Source organism: Pagrus major, chromosome 10, assembly GCF_040436345.1.
Source record: "Pagrus major chromosome 10, Pma_NU_1.0".
In the NCBI taxonomy this organism is placed as follows: domain Eukaryota; kingdom Metazoa; phylum Chordata; class Actinopteri; order Spariformes; family Sparidae; genus Pagrus; species Pagrus major.
This window is the reverse complement of record NC_133224.1, coordinates 21,569,874-21,588,545: the sequence shown is the minus strand read 5'-3', so window position 1 is coordinate 21,588,545 and position 18,672 is coordinate 21,569,874. Positions and strand designations below refer to the sequence as shown.

Sequence of the window (18,672 nt, the reverse complement as noted above, 5' to 3'; positions counted from 1 at the left end):
CCAAGGTCAAGAATTAACAATTTTCTTTGACGTTCTGTCACTCAAACCTAAGTAGATTAACTTCCTGTCTGTGAGCCGTTGGTCACAGCGCCCCCTTGAGGAAGGAGTGTGTTAGCTTTCATTTACACTAAACAACAGGGCTTTGATGTGTTCAGCATCATGCCTCATCAAGTTATTGTCTGATGTCTCAATAAAGCAATATTTAATTTAGAGCTTCAAAAGGAAAAGTAGTCTTTTGGAAGAATTACCCTTATAGACTATAGTAGGCCCATATATTATATCATATAATACATTTATTGTTGTAGCTGGTCATGTGGAGCCAATTTGACCTATTTTACACAGTTTTTTAAATTTTTTTATTAATGTTTTGGCCTTTTCACAGCTAAAGGTTGACAGGAAATCGGATGAGAGAGGTGGGATGACATGCAGCAAGGGGCCACGGGTCAGATTCGAGCCCTGGGCAGCTGTAGCAAGGACACAGCCTCTGCGTATGGGCCGCATGCTCTACTAACTGAGGTTGCCGTTTATCAAACGAAAGTGGATCAGATTTCCCTGTGAAATTTGTTGGAGTGGTATAAAATGGGAATATTTGAGTACAAGCATCTCAAAATCATCTTCAAGTACTACTCTAATAAATGTACTGATGGATTGATTATCAAAAAAGTTGGAGTACTCTGGTATTTGTCTCTATAATTACTAAATGTAGTTTCTCTTTACGCTATAAAATGTAGCATGTGTTGTAGCACAAAACTGACATCGGCTGTAGATGAGTGACATAAAAGAGACGGAGACAAACATGTAGTAAAACTTTTATTCATTTTTTTCCAAGTCAAAAAACAAACAGAACAAAGATACGGAGAATGAGATAATGAATCGATTTCTATACAGTGGCAATTTCAAGTTAAACCTTCCTTTGCCCAGACATGTGAAGTCTTTCCTCAGTTTGAAACCCTGTCTCACCCTCGGACACACACGCATACACACATTCATACAACCCGGGAGTCCCGATGCTCTGAATTGACTGGACAGCACACAGTTAAGACAACAGGATTAGATGCAAGCATAGTGGACAAAATATCACAATGTCTGGGGCTTAGGTCCACCACAATATTTACTAAGTGCAATTACCAAACCTGCTTTATCTCAAAGGCCAGAAGATGCAGTCCTTTCAATTCGAGACCATCTTGGAAGCAATGTTTCACAAAATCATTTTAACATAAACATAACCCACAGGACTCCGAGTGAGACCCCAAATACGTCGCCCCCTCCCCATGATTCCCCTCATCACAGGTACATACACTGGTAGAAAAAAGAAACACTGATTTCAGAAATGAGGATCACTTGTGGATGAAGAGGGAAGAGGGAGGAGACCCAGCGAGTCCAATAAATTCAGAAACCGCGTCGAGTGATCAAATGGAACGAGGAGGGAAGGGAAAAAATGTTTCCATTGTCATCAGGCGTACAGCCGGTTTCCTAACGCAGTCAAACTAGGTCGAGTTGTGTGAGAAAGCACCCATATTCGAAAAGAAGATCACACTAATGTAGTGGGTAAGGTTTTTTTTTTTAACAGAGAGGCCCAGAAGTGCTGTTTCTTTGGACGATCTCTGCTTAAAAGAAATAAACTGTTCCATGCCAACAGGAGGACAAATGTTGCCAGAGAAGTGAGAACACTGAACTGAGCACTGAACTTTTTTGCCCTTCTATGTTTAACTGAAGCAATGTCACGACCTGCTGACAGCATGCACCATTTCCTACAACTGTAGCAGTTGCTGTCGTGGCAAAAAACTCAGACTGTCGGGGAGAAAGCGGGCGAAAATAAAAGCACTCCCCTCCGTCCTCTGCCCCTTCATCCACAGAACACGAGCCTCCTGCAAACAGGTTTACAAAGTCACCAAAAGCAAACTAGAGGAAAGCCAAAAACAAATTAAAATTCTTAATTTTCCTCCATTATATATTCACACAGAATAGTAGTTAACTTTCTTTCTTAAATAAATTGAACAGTCCAAATAATCCTGTGTACACGTCAGCTATCAGAAATGGGACGACGATTAGCGAGAAGTGGGAGGGATTTGAAAAAAGAACCTTCAACCTAAAGCTTGATTAAAATGTATTAACATGTGCTACTCATGCAAACAATGACAAAAGCAGCAAAACTAGTATTCCTCTCCCACGTGTTTGGGCCCCATTTCCTTCTAGAATCAAAATTAAAGTCAGAATAATCATTCTGACTTTATTTTTTCATATAAATCTTTAAATTCCCAGTGTCACGGGAAGATTATTATTTGGAAAAGTGTTTTTTTTTTTTGTTTCTTCTGATGCACAAGTCTCCAAAATGTTAGAGGACAAGAGGATGCTGGTGGGTGTTTTCATGACATCTTTCAGGTTTTGTCTCTGGGGTGTGAAGGAGCAAGAGGGGAGGGCGATGGGTACATAGAGCTATGTAGTCAATGATGTTCAGAGTGAAATTTATTTTCCCTGCAAGCCAGTTTCTCTCTCCTATCATGTGTTTATTTCTCCTTTAGACAATCTGACTTTACTCCTAAAGCTCCATCTTTGATCCACAAAAATACCCCAAAAACTGGCAGAGACTGTAGTTTTACAAAAGCAGCGGAAAGGTCTAACAAGATACACCTTGGTGAAATATGCAGTAAACAAAGTCTAAACCTTACCTCCTTGATTTTCTTTTACAGCTTATGCTTTAGTGATGAATACAATCCACTTCTCAAAAGGCTTTTGGCAATATGTACGCTTTCCACGACTACACACCCGACATTTAGAGAATGAGAGAGAGACTGGATGCAGTACACTAGAAAGTTAAAAAGGGACATTTTCTCCCCTGTTATGTGTTCACCACATCTTCCTCTCAGATTTGCAGTTTTGCTCCAACACCCCATGTGAAAATTAAAAAACTATTTCAAAAGGCAGCCTTTTTTTTCCTTCAGGCGAAGCAGTTCAAGTCTTTCACGTTATAGTTTTAACAATTTCTTGTGGTAAAGGGGGCCCTCAGATGATCGAAAACAGAGGTCCCCACAGGAGAGATTTCTCCAACGAAAACAATCACAATCGGGACCCCTGTGGCGAGAAGCACCGCCACCTCCAGCTGGTTAAAGATGCTGTCCTTCAGGTGTCCACCATGAGGTGACGGGACTTCTTCAGCTGCCTCCCCTTCTCATCCGCGGCGCATCAGTTGTTCTCCTCGTCGCTGTCGTCGGGGCTGATTGCCGGGCTGTAGGTGGGTGAGGTGGGGCTGTATCCAGGGGAGGTGGGGCTGTATGTGGAGCCTTTAGGACTAGTTGGTGAGTATGTAGGAGATGTGGGTGAGTACTTGGGTGAAGTTGGAGAATAAGTTGGGGAAGTAGGGGAGTACTTGGGGCTGGTGGGGGTGTAAGTGGGGGAGGTGGGGGAGTAGGTAGGAGAGGTGGGGCTGTATTTTGGAGTCGTCGGGGAGTAGGTGGGAGAAGTTGGTGAGTACTTCGGCGACGTTGGGGAGTACTTTGGAGAGGTGGGCGAGTATTTGGGAGAGGTGGGAGTGTACTCCGGGGAGCTGGGGCTGTATGAGGGTGAAGTCGGGGTGTATTTGGGGGAGGTGGGGGAGTAGGAGGGGGAGCTGGGGCTGTAGGAGGGGGAGCTTGGTGTGTAAGTGGGTGACTGCGGGGTGTAACGTGGACTTGAGGGTGAGTAGGACGGAGAGGTGGGGGAGTAAGAGGGAGAGGTGGGGGAGTAGTTCGGGCTGGTTGGGGTGTAGTTGGGGGATGTTGGAGAGTAAGAGGGCGATGTAGGGGAGTAGGAAGGAGAGGTGGGGGAGTAACTGGGCGAGGTGGGAGTGTAGTTCGGCGATGTGGGGCTGTAGCTCGGGCTGGTGGGAGAATAGGAAGGAGAGGTGGGGGAGTAAGATGGAGAGGTGGGGGAGTAAGATGGAGAGGTGGGAGAATAAGAGGGAGAAGTAGGTGAGTATGAGGGTGAGGTGGGCGAGTAGCTTGGAGACGTGGGGCTGTAGCTTGGTGACGTCGGGCTGTAGCTTGGTGAGGTGGGAGAATAGGAGGGAGACGTGGGTGAGTAGGACGGGGAGGTAGGGGAGTAGGAGGGAGATGTTGGGGAATAAGACGGAGAAGTGGGCGAATAGGAGGGGGAGGTTGGGGAGTAGCTGGGCGAGGTGGGTGAGTAAGAAGGAGATGTGGGGCTGTAGTTTGGGCTGGTGGGGGAGTAAGAGGGAGAAGTGGGAGAGTAGGAGGGTGAGGTGGGGGAGTAGCCTGGGCTCTGTGGGGTGTAGCCTCCAGGGGAGCGGGGCTCATAGGCCGGGGAGGTGGGTGAGTAGTTGGGTGACATCGCTCCACCTAAAGAGGGAAACAGGGAACACTTTTAGAGTGGTGCCTCAGGGATCCATTCTTGGGCTGCTCTTTTTTATTTTATTTATAATTTTTTATGAATCATTTATAATTATTTCAGTAAAAGGTACTAAATAAGTTTGACCTTTTCCCTGTTTGTTTCTTTTGTATTTTTTATGTTTGTTTGATTTCAATTTGTACAAAGACGTTAGATTCAAAAAGTCAAAATCTGTGTCCACATTATTATTACAATTTTTAACTAGTCTGTAACATAAAACAAAGACTTCTGCAGCGTCTAACCTGGAGATGGGATGTACGGGCTGGCAGGTCCTGGAGATCCTGGAGACCCAGGAGTGGGAGACCAGGCCGGTGAGTAGCCCGGAGAGAAGCCACTTGCATCTGATGCTGCACTGGGAGAGAAACCTGCTGCACCAGGGGTCATGCCGCTTCCTGGAGAAAAAAAAAGCATGAAAAAGCAAAAATTAGTGAATGAAACCAAAAAAATAAAAAAGAAAAGAGCCAGAGCACCTGGGGATACACTCACCAACACTGGGGGACCAGGCACCGTAGGCTGGTGTTGCTCCTGTGTTCCACGGGGTCATGGCAGGTGACATACCGCTCATGGGACTCGGCACCGTGCCAAAGAACATGCCAGTGGCTGAAAGTAGGACAGAAAGAGAACACAAGTATTATAACTCTTAAACTAAATCTACCGTCTGTATCATATCTGACAAACATCGCTCCACTTACGTCCAGCCACGCTGATGCCAGGTATGTTGGTAGGGATCTCCATGCCGTATTTACACTTCTCAGCATCCAACAGCAGGTCAAAGCATCCTGTACCAGCCGGGGCGAGCTGGCCGAGCATGATGTTCTCCGACACACCCTTCATGGGGTCGGATTCACCGTGGGATGACGCCTCCATCAGCACATCCACCTGGAGGGAGAAATGGAAGAAAGAGTGAAGTGGTTATTAAATCACAACTGGGATACAGTAGTTTCTTCCGATGACTTAATAGATTATCCTCTCACCGTCTCCTCAAAGGAACACTTCATGAGCGGCCCTGTGTCTTGACGGTTGATGCCGTGACGTGTGATGGCCATCAGGTGACCGCGGCACGTCATGGTGTCACAAAGCAGAGCCAAGTGACGGTAGTTGACATAGGAACCGTCAAAGGAGATGACGTGGTACAACTCCCTCTCCAGAGCCTTCCGCACAGCCTCAATTCCCAACACCTACGCACGAGAGACAGAACAGGAAAATTAATATCTTTACAAAGCTGCTGTAATCCTACTAAAAAGGTTTTTTTTGCTTTTGTACCGTGAAAATCTCCACAATGTCATTGGAGGTGGTCCTGACGGGATCGACGTCCTTCTCGCTGAGGACCCTCATGAGGCTCACTCCGTCTGTCTCAAGGATCCACTCCTGCAGGGCCTTGAACTCACCGTCCTCGGTGATGATGATCTTCTTCTTATTGTCAGTCTGGGGCAAGTGCATGTACACCTGGAGAAGAAGAGGTTCACCTTTGACTTCTCTTCACAGGCAGGTAATATGCTTTTGTTATAGATTAGAAGTTTGTCTATCAATCTGTTACCTTGCTGATCTGCTCGATGCCTTGAAGCGTCATGTCTGTCAGCATGTTGGACTCGATGCACCTCAGGAACACATCGTCGTCCATTTTGTCCACCACCTCCTCATCCTAGACAAAGAAATTACAGGAATTTATGATTAAGAGGGAAACTGACTACAGTGCGTTTATTGTTGTTGAATGTAATGCCAATGCTCACCTCTTGGAACTTGTTCTCATCGCTGTTCATGATTCTGATTCGCAGCACGAGCTTCTCAGCATTGTCGTCATTGAAAATACAGTTCAGATCATCTCCAAAACCTTGCAGGAAAACAAAAAAGTGTCATTAGAGGATAACCACTTCCCTTCAATTAAGTATGGAATAAGGAAATGTGCAATCAACCCACCTGCGTTGATCTTCTCTGCAATCTGCTCCATAGTCAGCTTGCGATCAGTCATGTGCTTGCGGTCGAGCTCGATACGCAGCAGCCACGGTGAGATGCGCGTCACGTCAAAGTCGGGCATCTCATAGTAGACGTTCACCCACTCCTGGTCCTCGGCTACCACAGTGTTCTGGGGGTTGGGGTCGTAGTAGATGGCGGTGTTGGCCGTCACCTGCGTAAAAAAAAAGAGCCAATTTTAGTCACCGCTTTTAAAAGGATGGGGGGATAAAATTGGATTTTAAAGAAAAAAAAAGAACTGTTCAATAATTTTGTTCCTCTTACCTTTCGCAGTGTGGTGTGCTCCAACCGACAGAGGATGTCCTTAGCCCTCTCAGCATCACGCGCCGCCTGGCCCAGCAGGAAAACGGTCAGCGAGGGAGTTTTGGGCCTCTTGGAGATGTTGATCAACTCCTTCAGACGAGGCACACCCAGTGTTACGTTCTTGGCAGACACACCGGCGTAGTGGAAAGTGTTGAGTGTCATCTGTGTGGCCGGCTCTCCCAGCGACTGAGCAGCCAGGGCGCCGACCATTTCACCTGGGTGGGCCTGGGAAAGAAGGAAAAACAAGTTATTAATAAAATAAAAATTGAATCTCTCTCTTAAACAACTATTAAATTACTACAATAATATGCAAAACTTACGATGGACTGGTTGAATTTGGTCTCAATCTCTCCCAGCAGCCAGTCGAAAGCCTCTGTGGAAAGGCGGAACTCCTCCGTCATGCGTTTGGAGCAGAGCGTGGAGCGCAGGTGGATGTTGAAGAGCAGAGTGGCGTTCTGCTGGGCCTGTCTGCTCAGCGGGTCATCACCATTTACAATAACCAGCTTCTTACTCAGATCGTGAACACCTGAGGACCCAAAACACACCATGAGATTGACATTTATGCTATATTTGTGTCTCAGTTTTGACATTTATGAGGTTTTCTGGTAGTTTTGTATTGATTGTAAACATCTTTTTCTCCCAGACAATTTTATATCTTAATGTCATTGTTTCATACAATTGGAATCTTTGATACCATGAGGCTATAAGTCTCTGTATTAAAGAGGGACTAGGACTTGTACTGTTCGATCTGTAACACGGATTCTCCAGGTAGCTTTACGTGGCTTAAAGAGGCACATTGAGTCCAAGCCAGGAACTCCTAAATCTAATTCTACGACCAGTGCTCTCCCACGAGTCACAAAATCCTGTAACTAAATACATGGTGAAAAAATATGACAAGCAACTTCTGTTGATTTTTAAGAAACAGCTCAAGACCTCCTTTTTGATCTTGCCTTTAATAATTTAATCGCTTACATCGCTAGTTTCATTTCTGTTATATACCTATTTTATGCTTTTCATCTTTCAACTTTTTATTAATATTATTAAGAACCTGTGTGACAACTTGATTTGATGTTTGAGCTTACCGTCGACAACCCTCAGAGGATTGAGGTCTGTTGGGGTCCGAGTGTTGATGCGGAAGATCTTCTGAGCGTTCCAGATCATTCTGGCCAGGTTGCATGGCAGCACCACCTGCAGGCGAGGAGAAACATTGCAGTGTGTGAGCATTTTTCATTTCACGTGGCAGTCCTGGAGACTGTTAAAGAGCAGAGCTGGAGCCACACACCTTGCTGTCTCCTGTAGGGAAAATGGCTCGGAGGATCTCCCTGTCCTCCTTCATCTTGTCATACTCCCTCTCCAAGGCACTCTGCACGTGGGCGTTGGTCATCACGTCTTTTACGACGTCTTCCTGCAGCGTCCGCCTCAGCGCTCGCTCGTTGGTGCAATCAAATTTAAACCTAGACACATAAGATAAAAATTAAAGCCACTATTGACCAATTTTAGCAATATTATGCATGCAGTTTAGAAAAGTTACAGCATGTTTGGGACTAGAACCCACAATACTCTAACTGTCTGAGTATAGAGAGTGTGTAACTTACTTCTTTTCAAAGGCCTTGTTTGAGGGTTTGAGCGTTGCCACGTTTTGGAACTCGACGTTCTCTCCCGCCAGGCCGTCCTCACCGTAACGCAGCTGGACCACCTGGTTGATGGAGTTACGCACCGTGCCGTCGTACTTCACCATCACCGACTCCATAGACTTGATCAGACGACGCTGGATGTAACCTGATAGAACAAATTCACGTTAGAAACCACTTTTTTGTTCTCGGACAGCCCACTGAAATGCCTTTCACATCCAATTTTCTCACCGGTCTCAGCAGTCTTGACAGCTGTGTCAATCAGACCCTCTCTGCCTCCCATGGCGTGGAAGAAGAACTCTGTCGGTGTCAGGCCGGCCAGGTAGGAGTTCTCCACGAAGCCTCTGCTCTCAGGACCGTAGTCATCCTTAATGAAGTGAGGCAGCGTGCGGTGTTTGAAGCCGAAGGGGATTCGTTTACCCTCAACGTTCTGCTGCCCCACCACGGCAATAACCTGAACAAGGAGGGAAGATGATGTGAATCAAACCCACCACTCGTATACAGTACGATAGTGTTCGTTGGATTGATTCTTTTACCTGTGAGATGTTAATCTTTGATCCCTTAGAACCAGCCACCACCATGGACTTGAAGTTGTTGTACTCAGACAGAGACTTCTGGGCTGACGATCCCGTTTTATCACGAGCGTCGTTGAGGATACGATTCACCTGGTTCTCAAAGGTCTGCCTCAGTGTGTTACCGGGGGTCGGCTCCAGCTCGTTGTTGTGGGCTTTCTCGATGACCTGGCAAAGAAAAAAATGTTACTTTTTTTTATAATTTCTGCTGAAAAACTGGTAAGACTATGTTGAAATAACCAAATTTGAGTTATTCTGCTAGTTTAAGAGATGTTAGTGACTATGCAATATTTTGTGCTTACTTCTATCACATCCTGTTTGGCTTTCTTGATGGTATTCTGAATGTCAAGGTAGGTCTTGGCGTCAGCAATGGAGTCACCAATACCAATGGAATGACCTGAAGAAAATGATTAAACTCGTTAGTATTAAAACAAACAATCGCAAAGAATATAAAGTCTTGATTGCAAAAATTATTCCTCAATACCAATAAAATACAGCAATAAAGGTATGTGCGCTTTACAGTTTCTTACCCTCGATGAGCAGCCAGTTGTTGACCACAGTCTGAATGTTAGAGTAGAAGAGCCGGGTGATGTCATGGCCCATCTCCAGGTAGGAGATGTGGACGAGGGAGCCGGCGGAGGTTCCCAGAGATTTCTTACACAGGATGCCCATGATCAACTCCCCGTTCTCCACTATGACCTTGGTGTCCCCGGGTGAGATGTGCTTGTAAGGGCCGCTGTCTTCCTCGTCCGGATGGGTGCTGTGTGTGCGGATCACGTTAATGTGTCCAGGAATGATTAAGCTGAAGATCTGCTTGCCCGTCCACAGAGGACGGGGCTTGAGGATGGCCGGCTGAGGCACTTTCCCGTCCCAAGTGGAGAGGAACATGAGGAGGTTCATCACTTCACCCTGTGGCGGACAAACACAGTCTTAAAACCCCTCAAGACAAGAAAAAGCACCTGCTGGTAATGTCATAACATTCTCCTTACTCTCTCTAAGAAGACGTCTCTCTTGGTGAACTTGCGGACAGCTGTGAGGGTGTCCTGCACGATACCCATGACGGGCCTGTTGGACTGGGGTGTGACGATCATACGTGGCACCATGGCCAGCTCCTGGATCTCTGCCCTTGTCTCGAGGGACTGAGGCAGGTGGAGATTCATCTCATCCCCGTCAAAGTCAGCGTTGTACGGGGTGGTCACACTGGAGGGAGACAAGAGGATTTCTTTATTATTGCCTGGATATTAAGACAAACCCTTTAGAATATGCTCAATTATTAAATTCTATAAAAGGGACCGCCTGTTTCAAAAAAACACATTTATAAAAGCCAAAGAGGTCTAGTCTTCATTTGGTACCTGAGGTTAAGTCGAAATGTGGACCATGGCAGGATGCGGACCCTGTGCCCCATCATAGACATTTTATGTAGTGTTGGCTGTCGGTTGAAGATGACGATGTCACCGTCACACATGTGTCTTTCCACCTAAACAGAGAAAATCATCAGTGTTAGTCAGGATAAAAATATAATTATCTAATAAAAGTTCATCAATGAAGTCAGCATAACTCTGGAGCTGCGTATAGTTATTTGAATCTTGCCTTGTAGCCAATCTGCAGATGAAGGTCACTTGGTTTGGGGTGGAATCGCAGGTCAATTCTGTCTCCATTGTCACGGATGATGTATTTGGCTCCTGGGTACTGGCTGTTGCCTCTGCGCACCAGCTCTTGTAATCTAAGATGGTCACATTTCATAAATATGGTTTTAAAATACAGGGTTTTTACACATTTATATGCAGTTTAATCAGCTAACTACTCCACAGTACCTGTCAATATTAAAGGGTGTGACGATTTCTGGGAAGGTCATATTGGCTGCGATGGATCGTGGGACACCGACTTGGTCGATCTGCAGGTTGGGGTCTGGGGTGATGACAGTTCGGGCGGAGAAGTCCACACGCTTGCCCATGAGGTTACCTCGGACTCGCCCCTCTTTTCCCTTTAGACGCTGCTTTATGGATTTGAGAGGACGGCCGGACTTTTGCATTGCCTGTAAACAGAAACATTTATTTTAATTCAAGCACCATAAAATGCTGTGCAAGAATGTAATACAGAAAACTGCGAAAACAACTTAAGATAGGCTTAATTAGTGTACTTTAACACTACGTTACATCAAATACACAACTGTATAATTAAAGGCATCAGTTAAGTGTATAAATACCCTTGGCAGGCCTGGCAATTCATTGTCCACCATGGTGGCGACATGAAACTGAAGCAGTTTGACATCCTCAGCTATGACGTGAGCCGCCGCACCACTCTGCTCATTTCTTCTCAGCTGGTTGTTGATTTTGACAATGTCAGCCAGCTTGTGGGTCAAGTCGTCCTTTACAAAAGAAATTATTTGTTGTAATCGTTGTGGTCAGAAGTTAGATTTTCTTTTAAACAGCTTGAAAACTTTAGTACTTTACTTTTCTTTACCTGGTTGCGAGCAGAGCCCTGCATGACAACAGCAGGCCTGACAGCCAGCGGAGGCACAGGCAACACTGTTACAATCATCCACTCTGGTCTGGCAAACTTGGGGTCCATGCCCAAGATGACGTCCTCTTCATCCGAGATGCGCTTGAAGATCTCGTGCACCCGCTCGGGGCTCAGCAGGATTTTCTTCTCCTGCGAGTCCTCGTTTACGTGCTTCCACTCAGCATACAGCTCCAGACCTGAGCGTCTGATACGTGGCTGGTAGCGCCCACACCCACCGTGGCCCTGCAGAGGTTAAGGGAAGAATGTGAGAAATTAAGATGAGCAGTCCCATGAATTTTGAAGCTTAAACAGACATAAGCTTTGACAAAAAGACTCCACCAGAATACCTTCTCCTTGGTGATGTCCTCCTCGGTCTCCTGCTGTTCCATTCCGAATTTGTTGTCCATCTCCTCCCCTCCTTCACAGATATTTTTCCCTTTGCACAGCTCATAAACGTGTGTCAGACGCTTCCTGGGCTGCCCTTTAGATTTACATAGGATGTCTTTGATCTTTGGATTGTTCTGGAGGTGACAGAAATGGGAGCAAGTTAAACATCAGTACAGCTCAATCTATGAACAAGACTGGAATGATTCTTTTATGATTAAAAATGGGATTTTTATAATTATGTACTGTAGTATGCCAAGTATACTTACTGAATCCACTAATAGCTTAGAGCAAAAGAAGCACACACATCGAAGGACCTTCATGATCTTTGTGACGAAGCCAACATGGAAAACTGGCTTTGCCAGCTCTATGTGGCCGAAGTGTCCTGGACATTCTGTCATGTTGCCTGGAGAGACAAAATCCATAAAATATTAAATTGTGACCTCAGATAGGAAGCGCAGTCAACTGATCAATGTTATATTTAATGAAATGCTAACATTAAACTGTACCTGCACACGTCTGACATCTTCCAGTTCTTTCGATGACCCCTTGTCTTGGGTCCATAAGGCCACCAAGTTTAGGACGTCCTCCTTCTGTTGTTTCGGGGTATTTGATTCCCCCTTCAGTGACGGACATCCGTTTCTGGGAAGAAATAAACCATGTGTATAAGTTGATGCTGCAATAATCAGCAGTTGATCATCTTCTGTCAGTGCAAGACTATAAATACCAATAACGCTGCATATATGCCAGTTAGAAAAATGTATCAATCACAACAATTCATCCACATCAGTGATAGAATCTAAATTTCTATTATCCAACATCCAGTGATCAGTGCTGAAATAATTAAAAGAAAGTCTGTCTAACCATGCACTTTGCCAAAAATAAGGTTCTTTAAACAATAACTTTCACTATGAAATAAAACGTTGTGCTCAGTTGTATAAACATATATAATCCACATACCAATGAAAACAACCAATCTTGATTAAAAAAAACATGCGTATCTGACTGTTTCAGTACCCTTTTATTACATTTATTGTATGAGAAAACAGAACAATGCGTACAATACGACCAGTGGTAAAACCAAATAAGCGGTGTCCACAACAAAGAGCTACAAAGTAATCAAAATGTCTACTTACTGATGGGCCTACAAGGTACATTGCATGAATATAATGGGGGTTTAATTGATGTGATAGCATGAATCCTATCTGAGAATGTTGTGCTTAAAGTTTTTCAAACTTCCTGCTACATGCTAGTTAGCACAAGCGCCACCAGCCTGACACAGCTAGCTAGGCTAGGCTAACAGCAAGCATTTCCGTTGTAAATAGAACCATGTCTTTGCCACATTATGTTAAATTACAAAGGTACGTCAAGAAAACTGTAAGAGTGATGTGTGATCTGTCTGATAATCAATAAAATACCCCCCACTCCCCCAAAAAGAAAACCTACAAGCTCATCTGGGCTGATGATGCCGAACTGAACTCTCTTGATCGTGCGCAATGGGCATGCGCTGTCGCCGGAGGGCGGTCCGTGCATCCTGTCTATTCAAAGAGACGCGTCCTTCCTCGGCACGCCGCTTTGTGAGCAGGAACAGCCTTTAAATAATCACCACGACTCTGGTCAGGCCGCCAACGGTGACCGGAAAGTCTCCGAAGGCGATATCCCAGGGACCTCGGTTGTCGTTTGCCTTTATTACCTAATTATTTATGTTTTGGTCCTAAGTAAGATGGCTACCGACTGTTCCCTTCCCTTTTCCTGATCTACACACCGGAGCGCTCTAAGCGCTTCTGAGCATGAAGCGGCTCAACGCTTGTTTATATAGACTGAGTGCAGACTACGGGGTTGCTCACTCAAAAAGGCAGGGACTGACTGTTCGGAAGGTGGGACATGGATCTCTGTAGTAAAACGCTCATTGGCTATTCAAGACAGTTAAATGAATAATACATTTTACCACACGTACAGCCAATTAGAAAGCACGTTCATTTTTTTGACGAATCAAAACTAAAGGCGGGCGTAAATTTAATCTAAACTCACTCCGATTGGCTTTATCAAAACGGAGTAGGCGGCGCGGCGTATATTTTGCATGCAATTTATGAATATTCAATCAAAATCCTTTTGATTCGTCCTTTGTCTTATTAATATTAAGCAGTAGAACACGGAGATCCAATGGCTGTGAAGAAATGAACCTTCTTAGAATAATTTCAACAAAACCCGCCCTGCTTCCGATATTTGCCGAGTGTGGCCGATGTGAATTTCTTCCCTCAGAGCAAAAATAAAAAAAATCTCTGTTCTCCCGTTCGTCTCGCTCTAGATCAGCCTGGGCTCTAAGAAAAGAGGCTCAGGGCTGAGGCCTGTTAAGACCTTTGATTAAACAAGGGAAAATGGTCGAAATACATGATGTTTTCATGCAGAAACACTGTATAATGGATTATTTTCGAGTTACTTTAGAAAGACGTCGACTTTTCGGGTTTTCGTCCTCTGCTTTTTTGGATCGCTGGGACTTTTTTGCAAGCCTCGGACTCGCCTGCGAGGGATGGCCGGCCAATGGACTGGATTTTCCGTACGCCCTGTAGGAAAGTCTCGGGGGAGCCTTAAGTGCTAATTTAACGCCGGTTTTTTAACTGGTGTTGACAAATTTTACATATACGTGCTATTGTTGTGATTTAAGTCCAGTAATGTTGTTCACTTGCTCTCACGTGTTTAATATTTTTGTTAAAATATGAAACATTGTCGTAGGCCACGTTTTGAACGTAGTCTGAAATGCCGTGGTTTTGGCGGTTCAATTATACCAGTTCGCTATTTATTTAGTTGGTTACTATCTTGAATAATTATAAAGTGGGTTTTAGACAGGTCATTTACTAGCCACTCGATTACATTTTTGGACAATAAAGTCCAAATCGTGCTTTCTTAGCATTACAACCGGTGATATGGTTAGCTTAAGGTAGGACTATTTCATGACATCGACGGTATGTTCCCTGCTGGGATTTTTCTGTTGTTTTAGATATTATATGTTTATTGCTAAAGCTAAAGTAGCTTTGATGATAAAATGGATCGTGTTGAACAAGCTAGCGTTAAGCTCCGAAGAGGTCTTTATTGACGGTGAAGTAGCCCGCCGGCTTAGCCTTGCAACAGGAAAAAAAGTTTAGCCTTTGGTAACTATTTCATCGTTAGCTAATTAAATCTGTTTTTTCTGGGAAGTATTTGTGTTTATACTAATGATGTAGCACATGGGTGGTGTTTACTGTGGCATCGGGATATATATTGTACTGTAACGTCACCGGGATGATTGAAATGTAAGGCTATTACAGCTAGCCTAACTGGACGCCTTTAACGTTAGCGGCCAACATGGCGGTGTTTGACGATATGCTTCTTGTTGTGAACGAGAAAGATGGAGTCTGGAATATTCTTGTTTGCTAACTTAAATGGCTACATAGCTGCGCAATTTCATAAAAATGTCGAGCTTCGTGTCAAAATAAGGAACAGCTATGTGAATTTTAACCTGAGAGGTTTTTGTGTGTCGAAACTGCCTTGAAGTTTTCTAGCCAGTATTTCTTGACTCTTCGTCAGTGTCGAAGTTGAAGCCATTTTGCTAGCTAACTACGTGCATATTAGTCCATTATTGGAAGGATAAGCTTACTGTTGAATCAGTAGGCTGTTTTCAGGCTCATTTTACATTATTATGACAATAGAGAGATTCCACCATTTTACTCGATCGTTTGATTACTTAAAGTAAAGGTGTTAAAAGTCTACGTATCAATCTTGTCTTCAGGGACTAGGAAATGCCATTAGCTTGTTACACAATAGATTTATCCGGTTAGCTCTCGTTAGTTGTACCCAAGGGAAGGGAACAAAGTCACGTTTGGATGTTAATCTAGTTGTCCAAATGCAGAACGGCACTCTGTGTTAATGTATGGTCCATTGGGAGCCTTATGTCTCCATCGCCTCATTCAAGCAGTGTTGTGGTATTTGTATATTTGCTGAAATGTTTGTGTTGACCCTCAGTGCATGTTTTTTATCCATACATTAAAAGGAGTGTAAGTAGAAGCTAGACCATGGTTGAACTACTTCTCAATATCTGAGTGAAGTATCTGAGTGTGTTATTTGAGGTAGTGTTTGTTTGATGTAATGACTATGTACCTGTGCCAAGACACCTTGTCATGCTGTGTTCCAACTTGTACTGCCTTTTTGTGTTTTAATAAAGACACTGAACTAAAATGATGGACTGTGGGATTGTTTATTCTTTGGTAATCAAACCAAGTTTATTGTAACATTTTAAAGTAAAGCATTCACGTTAAGTGGGACTGCTTTGTATTAATCTGCTGCTACCAGCATGAACATGCCCCCTTTGCCATTATCTCTTTGGCAGGCCCAGCAGAGGAAAGCATCATTCAAGCCCAGAAGCAGATATATGCCACATCTGCAGTATCCTTATGTTGTAAAACCATGCTCTGTTCTGAACATGGTCTGTTTTATTTCAACAAACCGAAAGAAAAATGTGTGCATGCTAGGTTTAAAATGCATGGTGGAATGTGACAGTAAATCACTTTGTTCACCATGTGCCATGCTATACCATTGACTATACAAAGGATTCATTATTGACCAGCTGGCTCCCTCCTCTGGCTCATATGGAGAATGATCGGCGTTGCAAAGACATTGCACAACCACATTTTCAATGCGGAAGTGAGTCCCACAAACCTGTCAAAAGTGCTCCCTCTACTGCTCCAAGGAGGTTAGTGCATAGAGGCCTGATAGTGTCAGCTGTAGTTTGGTATGAATTCCTTACATGTTTTGAATATTTGTATGATGTGATGAGAGTACTGTCAACATCAGAAGCAGTTACCTCATCTTTTCTGACCATTTGACATAACTTGTGAAATTTATATTGATATAGCTGGAAAAATCTTGAAGAAACGCCTTGATAGTCATTTAGTTTAAAAAGTACATAGTACGTGCATATCAGTGTACTCTTAGTACATTTACCCAAGTATTTGAGTTATGTTTACATTTTATGCTTATATACATATTTATCATTTCTACTCATTTATGTATATTATTTATGGTTATTAACTACTTTGCAGGTTTAGACCTAGAAAAGAAAAACATTCTCGGAATATGATTTTCTTATAGATGACACGATATAAAATAGATAAACTTTGCTCAACCATGTTAGTTAATCAGTGATAATCACCCCATAGTATGTAGTAATAAAACAGTCAAAGGTACAATCTGCTAGAACGAGTACTTCTTTTAATACTAAGAAAATACTAATATTCTAAGAAAAAGAAAGATCTTCACTGACTGATTTATTTTGTTCTATGCCTAAACAAACTAAATAAATTCTCTTTATTTTCATGACTAAATAAACAAACTGACCTTAAAGGACAACAGAATTTCATACTGTTTTATTTTGTTTATATGTGGTGGACCCTGCCACCTTTCTAGCTTCATACCTTATTTTCCTCTGAGAACAGCTTGTTTATTCAGTTGTGGAAAAGATAAATATTTCTGAGTTTGTACATGGTGCCTATTTAAAGTAGACCATATTTTGCTGGTAATGCTCAAAAAATGTTAACACAGTTTCCTTAAAGCTTGATGTTTACAAAAGTTGGAAAGGACTACAGATGCATGAAATAATCAAATAAAAAAATTAGTCTTAAAAATATGTCTGTTGTACTGATGTAGTGATAGGATTTGTCATATTTTCAAGCGCCTGTCTAACTGGTCTTTAAAAGTGCTTCATTTAAACCTTGCAGATGCAATGATAACATTGGGGCCTACTGAAAAACAGTCAGTGGTTTTGACATTTACCGCATGATCTGTATTGGTAGATGGATATAGGTCATTCGCATGGAGTGCAGTTTTAAAGCATGCATAACACTGATGTGTTGTTTGTTTAAAAAGTACAGGCTATAGGTACAGTTTCTATAACATCTCGTTCCTACCGAGACTGCTTATATATTAAAATGTATAGGTTACATGTAGCAGCATGCATTTGCCTTCTAGAGGCATTAATTCCTGGAAGGGGTGATGATTCATGTATCTAGGGGGAGCTCTTGTCTGGCGTTGTCAGAGCCTGATGGTGTGTTTTCAGGGGTTGGTGGGGAGTTAAAGGAGGAAGCTTTGTAGCACAATAATGTAGGCGAACGTGGAGGGAGGGAGAGACAGACAGAGCAGATGCAGAGCAGGGTGGGAGGAGCAGACTATTTATTTATTTATTTTTAATCTGATTTACAATCAAAAAGCCTAAACTATAAATGCCTCATAGTGACTCTTAAAAAAACAGCATCCTCATGAGATGTATTTCAGCTAGGGAGCCATTACACTTGAAGTTTAATTCACCAAAAGAAAACACTTGTTTTCGAAAAACAATTCAGCCACTGTTTATGAGCGTGGATAAATTTATCCAAAATCTGAAAATCAGGGCAACATGTCCTGAAGGTGTGATGCTGTTCTTTGGGAAAAAAACATTGCTGCAGACTGTAGAAATTGAGGTTTTGTGGGACTTAATAAAGTTTGTGAAACAGATTCCGGGCACTTGATGCTGTGATGATCCACTTAATGTGCACCATCAAACAATAGACAAAAAAAGCTTGTCGTGACTGTCCTATTTGTATTGCCTGTTATTATACGAACAAGATATAATCAGTTTGAGGCTGTATTTCCCCTTAAGTTATGCACCAGGATGTTGTTTTGTAATAAAAATGGGTGACGCAGGGTCGGAGGCATGCTCTCACTGAGAGCCCTGTGGAACAGGCCGGCCCATTTCTGTCTGCGAGAGAATGTCCTGTTCTCTGGGTGTTTGTTTTGGCTCATGTCAGCCCCTGCCAAGCGTCTTCATCTTTCTTTTATCCTTCCTTTTATCATCCACACACCCTTTCAGACCTTCCAAATTCTACTCTCTTTTATACAGGATCCTTTGTCGTCGGCGC

At 43.4% G+C, this 18,672-nt stretch overlaps 1 protein-coding gene across 1 annotated transcript; it reads right to left on the bottom strand.

Moving 5' to 3' along the window:
- Positions 1-797: 797 nt before the first annotated feature.
- On the bottom strand, positions 798-13,503 carry polr2a (RNA polymerase II subunit A). Its single transcript, XM_073474459.1, has 28 exons — positions 13,193-13,503; positions 12,256-12,388; positions 12,016-12,152; positions 11,710-11,883; positions 11,324-11,605; positions 11,067-11,228; positions 10,675-10,895; positions 10,451-10,583; positions 10,213-10,337; positions 9,850-10,060; positions 9,391-9,769; positions 9,163-9,257; positions 8,825-9,028; positions 8,520-8,742; positions 8,253-8,436; positions 7,940-8,111; positions 7,740-7,845; positions 6,978-7,183; positions 6,619-6,882; positions 6,301-6,508; positions 6,114-6,214; positions 5,921-6,025; positions 5,647-5,829; positions 5,358-5,561; positions 5,076-5,262; positions 4,870-4,983; positions 4,626-4,775; positions 798-4,334 (listed from the first exon to the last, which is right to left on the bottom strand). The coding sequence occupies exons 1-28, from the start codon at positions 13,277-13,279 to the stop codon at positions 3,184-3,186; spliced, it is 5,901 nt and encodes a 1,966-aa protein (XP_073330560.1). The 5' UTR covers positions 13,280-13,503; the 3' UTR covers positions 798-3,183.
- Positions 13,504-18,672: the final 5,169 nt, after the last annotated feature.

Bases quoted from the DNA above. Each gene is read 5' to 3' on its own strand.
- polr2a (XM_073474459.1), bottom strand. From the start codon at position 13,279: ATGCACGGACCGCCCTCCGGCGACAGCGCATGCCCATTGCGCACGATC. The intron at 8,112-8,252 runs GTAAGTTACACA...TTATGTGTCTAG, and splicing joins AACAAGGCCTTTGAAAAGAA to GTTTAAATTTGATTGCACCA. The intron at 6,215-6,300 runs GTGGGTTGATTG...TTTTCCTGCAAG, and splicing joins TGCAGAGAAGATCAACGCAG to GTTTTGGAGATGATCTGAAC.